Genomic DNA, 7,500 nt, shown 5'->3' with positions numbered 1-7,500 from the left:
TAGAAGTAGAAGAAATAGAGGAGAGAGAGATCGAGATATGATATAGGATAGAGAAGAGAGAGATATAGAGAGAGAGCAGAGAGAGGTAAATATAGATAGTCTACGATAGATATAAGGCTTTCGACTATCTCTATTTCTACTAGAGCCGCTCTAGATCTTTCTATATCTCATTCTCTCTCGTCTCTCATATCTCTCTCTCTCTCTCTCTCTCTCTCTCTCTGTCAATTCTTCTTCATTTGATCAATAGCTAATTATCCATCAGATGTGTGTATGTGTTAATGAGTCGCGTCCCTCATTAGAGCAGTTTTAGTGTCACTGATGGACCCCGACTCCCAGAATGCACCTGGTTTATCCCATTCTGCTTTACATCATCCTGCTGAGTGATTGTGGGCAGTGGGGGGTCATTCTGTTACCACGGTAATGTCCTCTTTCCCCCTGTCCTTCCTCTGTGGTCATGCCTTATGGGACTGTGTGTATCTGAAGCTTTCATTTGCGAGAGGAGGAGAGAGCGAGAGAGTAGAGAGAGAGCAGAGAGAGAGAGAGAGAGAGAGAGAACGAGAAAAAGAGAGCGAGAGAGAGAGCGAGAGATGATATAGAGGATAGAGATATAGGCTCGATATGTAAGATGATCTCGATATCTATAGCGATAGAGACGCAGTGGAGAGATACAGATATACATCATTTTTATACAAAAAAAACAAAAACACACAAAGAGAGAAAAAACAAAAAAAAACAAAAACAAAAAAAAAAACAAAACAATAACACTCGCGCACAAAAATAGCAAAAACAAAAAAAAAAAAACACAAACAAACACACAAAAAAAAACACACACACACACAAACAAAAACACACACACACACACACACACACACACACACACACACTCGCGCACACACACACACACACACACACACACACACACACACACACACACACACACACACACACACACACACACACACACACACACACACACACACACACACTCGCGCACACACACACACACACACACACACACACACACACACACACACACACACACACACACACACACCAAATAGGCCAAAGCTGAATGCAAAGTTAGTAATCTACAGTTTTTCTCTTTAAACAGGACTTTTGTCTCCACAAACCTGTTTTATTCCTCATGAGGCTGGTGTGTGTGTGTGTGTGTGTGTGTGTGTGTGTGTGTGTGTGTGTGTGTGTGTGTGTGTGTGTGTGTGAGGTCTCTGGAGCTGGGTGTTTGTGGTCCAAACTGGACCGAAGGTTTATTATAATAATATTAGACGTATTGAGGACACACATGACGTATATCCTTATGCAAATATGCTACTTTAAAAAACACCGCATATCAAATTCACACTGAAATTTCAAACCTTTACAGCAACACACTCGGACTCGAGAGTACTGAGTAATATACTGATATACTGAGTAATATACTGAGTAATATACTGATATACTGAGTAATATACTGAGTAATATACTGATATACTGAGTTATATACTGATATACTGATATACTGAGTAATATACTGATATACTGAGTAATATACTGAGTAATATACTGATATACTGAGTAATATACTGATATACTGAGTAATATACTGAGTAATATACTGATATACTGAGTAATATACTGAGTAATATACTGATATACTGAGTAATATACTGATATACTGAGTAATATACTGAGTAATATACTGATATACTGAGTAATATACTGAGTAATATACTGAGTAATATACTGATATACTGAGTAATATACTGAGTAATATACTGATATACTGAGTAATATACTGAGTAATATACTGAGTAATATACTGATATACTGAGTAATATACTGAGTAATATACTGATATACTGAGTAATATACTGATATACTGATATACTGAGTAATATACTGATATACTGAGTAATATACTGAGTAATATACTGATATACTGAGTAATATACTGATATACTGAGTAATATACTGAGTAATATACTGATATACTGAGTAATATACTGAGTAATATACTGATATACTGAGTAATATACTGATATACTGAGTAATATACTGATATACTGAGTAATATACTGATATACTGAGTAATATACTGAGTAATATACTGAGTAATATACTGATATACTGAGTAATATACTGATATACTGAGTAATATACTGATATACTGAGTAATATACTGAGTAATATACTGATATACTGAGTAATATACTGATATACTGAGTAATATACTGATATACTGAGTAATATACTGAGTAATATACTGAGTAATATACTGAGTAATATACTGATATACTGAGTAATATACTGATATACTGAGTAATATACTGAGTAATATACTGATATACTGAGTAATATACTGAGTAATATACTGATATACTGAGTAATATACTGAGTAATATACTGATATACTGAGTAATATACTGATATACTGAGTAATATACTGAGTAATATACTGAGTAATATACTGAGTAATATACTGATATACTGAGTAATATACTGAGTAATATACTGAGTAATATACTGAGTAATATACTGATATACTGAGTAATATACTGATATACTGAGTAATATACTGATATACTGAGTAATATACTGAGTAATATACTGAGTAATATACTGAGTAATATACTGATATACTGAGTAATATACTGATATACTGAGTAATATACTGAGTAATATACTGATATACTGAGTAATATACTGATATACTGAGTAATATACTGATATACTGAGTAATATACTGAGTAATATACTGATATACTGATATACTGAGTAATATACTGATATACTGATATACTGAGTAATATACTGAGTAATATACTGATATACTGATATACTGAGTAATATACTGATATACTGAGTAATATACTGAGTAATATACTGATATACTGAGTAATATACTGATATACTGAGTAATATACTGAGTAATATACTGATATACTGAGTAATATACTGATATACTGAGTAATATACTGAGTAATATACTGATATACTTAGTAATATACTGAGTAATATACTGATATACTGAGTAATATACTGATATACTGAGTAATATACTGAGTAATATACTGATATACTGAGTAATATACTGAGTAATATACTGATATACTGAGTAATATACTGATATACTGAGTAATATACTGAGTAATATACTGATATACTGAGTAATATACTGAGTATTATACTGATATACTGAGTAATATACTGAGTAATATACTGATATACTGAGTAATATACTGAGTAATATACTGATATACTGAGTAATATACTGATATACTGAGTAATATACTGAGTAATATACTGAGTAATATACTGAGTAATATACTGATATACTGAGTAATATACTGAGTAATATACTGATATACTGAGTAATATACTGATATACTGAGTAATATACTGATATACTGAGTAATATACTGAGTAATATACTGATATACTGAGTAATATACTGAGTAATATACTGATATACTGAGTAATATACTGAGTAATATACTGATATACTGAGTAATATACTGATATACTGAGTAATATACTGATATACTGAGTAATATACTGATATACTGAGTAATATACTGATATACTGTACAATGATAAAGATAAATGAAGGGCTTTCAGACAAACACTATATGAAGTAAATGACTGTTATATAATATGATGACTTTCTCTTCTTACCCTCAGAGCTTTAGCCTCATTTCACACGAGTGTATTGTGACAGGAAACACTCTCCTGTCCATCCTGACATCACATGCACACTGTCTGTCTGTAGGTCTGTGGATTATGTACCTGTAGATGCAGTACCAGGACCGTGAAGGTGTTTTCCACCACACTGAGGATCACTCGTCACACTCCATCTTGCTGACTTTGTGAATTCTCCAAATTCATCATTTCTGATAGCGAGCATGGTGTGTGTGTGTGTGTGTGTGTGTGTGTGTGTGTGTGTGTGTGTGTGTGTGTGTGTGTGTGTGTGTGTTTCTCTCCTTTCACATGAATGGTTAAGGCTCTGGCTACTGATCAGGATGTTCAACCCCCTTCAGTGTTAAGCGGATGCTGTTGGGCTCCTGAGCAAATCCCTTTCTGCTTCAGAATCACGACTGACCCTGGACTCTGACCCCAACGTCCTAACAAGCAAAGAAAGAACGATAAATATTAAAAGTTGTAGAAACAAAATTCTGTCTGTCTTTCTGTACTCGGTCTCTTGGGTTTGGTCATTTAGCTGTCAGTATCTCCACAGTGCCCTAGATATGTAGTCAGGTGTGCTTCATGCTTTGTGTGTGTGTGTGTGTGTGTGTGTGTGTGTGTGTGTGTGTGTGTGTGTGTGCACTTGATGCCTGAACCCTAACAGACTGTCAGAGTCAATAGAGCACAAAGACGGACAGCTGCCATTTTGTAAAGATGTGTCATCAGAGAAGGCTTTATGTGTGTGTGTGTTTGTGTGTGTGTGTTTGTGTGTTTGTGTGTGTGTGTGTGGGGGGGGGTGAATATATTATGTTGCTGTGTATGTGGGTAGAGCCTCTAACTGCTAGTGTAGTTGATTAATCCAGAAGAACTCGTTATCTAAACACTATTTACTCTGAACTTTCTAGTCCAGATTCAAGCCTGTAGCTCAGTGTGTCACTATATAATAGTTGTGTAAAGGAGGATGATGATGATGAAGGTAACAACAATACACAGTAAGCAGTCTTCTATATTTGTGTCTGAGTCTTAGGCAGTGTGGTGTTGTGTGTACGTTGCAGCACTAGTGACTGTTACACACTGTGTACTGAGTGCATGCAGTGACATGAAGTCAGTACAAATGTCAGGAAAGTTTCTGGTCACTTCTGCAGCTGCTTCAGAGAAGTGTCTCGTCTCCACGTTCAGATTGTTAACACCACCTGTGTGGAGCTCACACCTCCGAGGTGACCCACTGCGTCCACACCACCGGCTACACACACACAATGTCCTCGTGTGTAAGATAAAGAGGAGAGAGGAATTAAAGGAGTAATAAAAGAGGGATGTGATGATGTGAGGGAGAAGATGGTGAGATGTAGCAGGACTCTGGTGTATCAGCAGTATATTAGTGCATTAGTGCTTCCTTTGCTACCTCACAGCTACGTGGACTTGAGACGTGGAACTGGCAGTAAATCAAACGAATCAAACGTTAAGTATTTGATTCACTTTTACTGGATGAACTGTGAGTCACTGTAATGTTCCTTCTGTCTGTCTGTCTGTCTCTTGGCAGGTCTCTCCATCCTGTGATGAGGTGTTTGTTAACGGTAAAGAGATGAGGGGGCGTGTCTCTGTGAGGGTCAACTTTACATACCTGTATTTGAACAGCCAGTTAGAGCTGAATGTCTGGGTGCCACGGTTACCACTGCAGATTGACGTCTCTGATGTGGAACTGAGTCAGGTGAAAGGATGGAGAGTCCCCATCAGTGGAAACAAGAGGTAGGTGTGTGTGCGTGTGTGTGTGTGTGTGTGTGTGTGTGTGTGTGTGTGTGTGTGTGTGTGTGTGTGTGTGTGTGTGTGTGTGTGTGTGTGTGTGTATGTGCGTGTGTGTGTGTGTGTGATGGTGTCTGTAGGTGCAATCACTCTCACACAAACATGACACATACTGCCATTTAAACCACAGAGGACCTACAGTCAACACCTTTATTTCCTTGCCGCAGTGTGTGTGTGTCTGTGTGTGTGTGTGTGTGTCTGTGTGTGTGTGTGTGTTAGTGTGTGTGTTAATATCATCCCAGTTTCCCACTGGCCTTCACTCTCACTCTCTGCTGGACTCATTTTTCAATTTGCCCAATTTTTGTCTCTTGGTGGCTTTAAAGGGACTGCACACACACACACACACACGCACACACACACACACACACGCACACACACACACACACACACACGCACACACACACACACACACACACACACACACACACACACACGCGCACACACATGGAATTTTGAGTAATAACACTCTCCTACACTGAGAGAAATGGAATACAGGAGCAGACACAAACACACATTAACAGTATATATTAAGTATTAAGCTACAAAAGTATCTTCACAACAGAACACACACTAATTTACTCACAACTACACTATGTATTTAGCATGGGGTGTTTTTACCTCAGTGTTTATCATCATCACCTGAGAGTGTCAGTGCTGAAGGTGAGAGTGTCAGTGCTGAATGTGAGAGTGTCAGTGCTGCATGTGAGAGTGTCAGTGCTGAAGGTGAGAGTGTCAGTGCTGCATGTCAGAGTGTCAGTGCTGAATGTGAGAGTGTCAGTGCTGCATGTCAGAGTGTCAGTGCTGAATGTGAGAGTGTCGGTGCTGAAGGTGAGAGTGTCAGTGCTGCATGTCAGAGTGTCAGTGCTGAATGTCAGAGTGTCGGTGCTGAATGTGAGAGTGTCAGTGCTGAATGTGAGAGTGTCAGTGCTGAAGGTGAGAGTGTCAGTGCTGCATGTCAGAGTGTCAGTGCTGAATGTCAGAGTGTCGGTGCTGAATGTGAGAGTGTCGGTGCTGAATGTGAGAGTGTCGGTGCTGAATGTCAGAGTGTCAGTGCTGAAGGTGAGAGTGTCAGTGCTGCATGTCAGAGTGTCAGTGCTGAATGTCAGAGTGTCGGTGCTGAATGTGAGAGTGTCGGTGCTGAATGTGAGAGTGTCGGTGCTGAATGTCAGAGTGTCAGTGCTGAATGTGAGAGTGTCGGTGCTGAATGTCAGAGTGTCAGTGCTGAATGTGAGAGTGTCGGTGCTGAATGTGAGAGTGTCGGTGCTGAATGTCAGAGTGTCAGTGCTGATTGTGAGAGTGTCAGTGCTGAATGTGAGAGTGTCGGTGCTGAATGTGAGAGTGTCGGTGCTGATTGTGAGAGTGTCGGTGCTGATTGTGAGAGTGTCGGTGCTGAATGTGAGAGTGTCGGTGCTGAATGTGAGAGTGTCAGTGCTGATTGTGAGAGTGTCAGTGCTGAATGTGAGAGTGTCAGTGCTGAATGTGAGAGTGTCAGTGCTGAATGTGAGAGTGTCGGTGCTGAATGTGAGAGTGTCGGTGCTGAATGTCAGAGTGTCGGTGCTGAAGGTGAGAGTGTCAGTGCTGAATGTCAGAGTGTCAGTGCTGAATGTCAGAGTGTCAGTGCTGAAGGTGAGAGTGTCAGTGCTGAATGTGAGAGTGTCGGTGCTGAATGTGAGAGTGTCAGTGCTGAATGTGAGAGTGTCGGTGCTGAATGTGAGAGTGTCAGTGCTGAATGTGAGAGTGTCAGTTCTGAATGTGAGAGTGTCAGTGCTGATTGTGAGAGTGTCGGTGCTGAATGTGAGAGTGTCAGTGCTGAAGGTGAGAGTGTCGGTGCTGAATGTGAGAGTGTCAGTGCTGAATGTGAGAGTGTCAGTGCTGAATGTGAGAGTGTCGGTGCTGAATGTGAGAGTGTCAGTGCTGAATGTGAGAGTGTCGGTGCTGAATGTGAGAGTGTCAGTGCTGAATGTGAGAGTGTCAGTGCTGATTGTGAGAGTGTCAGTGCTGATTGTGAGAGTGTCGGTGCTG

The 7,500-nt window shown here is 39.4% G+C and overlaps 1 protein-coding gene across 1 annotated transcript in view; it reads left to right on the top strand.

Annotated features, from left to right (window-relative positions):
• Positions 1-7,500, top strand: part of si:dkey-215k6.1 (transmembrane protein 132D) — a 111,038-nt gene that overhangs the window by 96,516 nt on the left and 7,022 nt on the right. Inside the window, exon 6 of the mRNA XM_047817950.1 lies at positions 5,219-5,424. Coding sequence (XP_047673906.1) covers positions 5,219-5,424 — 206 coding nt within the window. The remainder of the gene's footprint in view (positions 1-5,218; positions 5,425-7,500) is intronic.

This window comes from Tachysurus fulvidraco, chromosome 9 (genome assembly GCF_022655615.1).
Source record: "Tachysurus fulvidraco isolate hzauxx_2018 chromosome 9, HZAU_PFXX_2.0, whole genome shotgun sequence".
NCBI lineage: Eukaryota > Metazoa > Chordata > Actinopteri > Siluriformes > Bagridae > Tachysurus > Tachysurus fulvidraco.
Note: the sequence above shows the minus strand (reverse complement) of the source record. Positions and strands in the feature narration are given on the sequence as shown.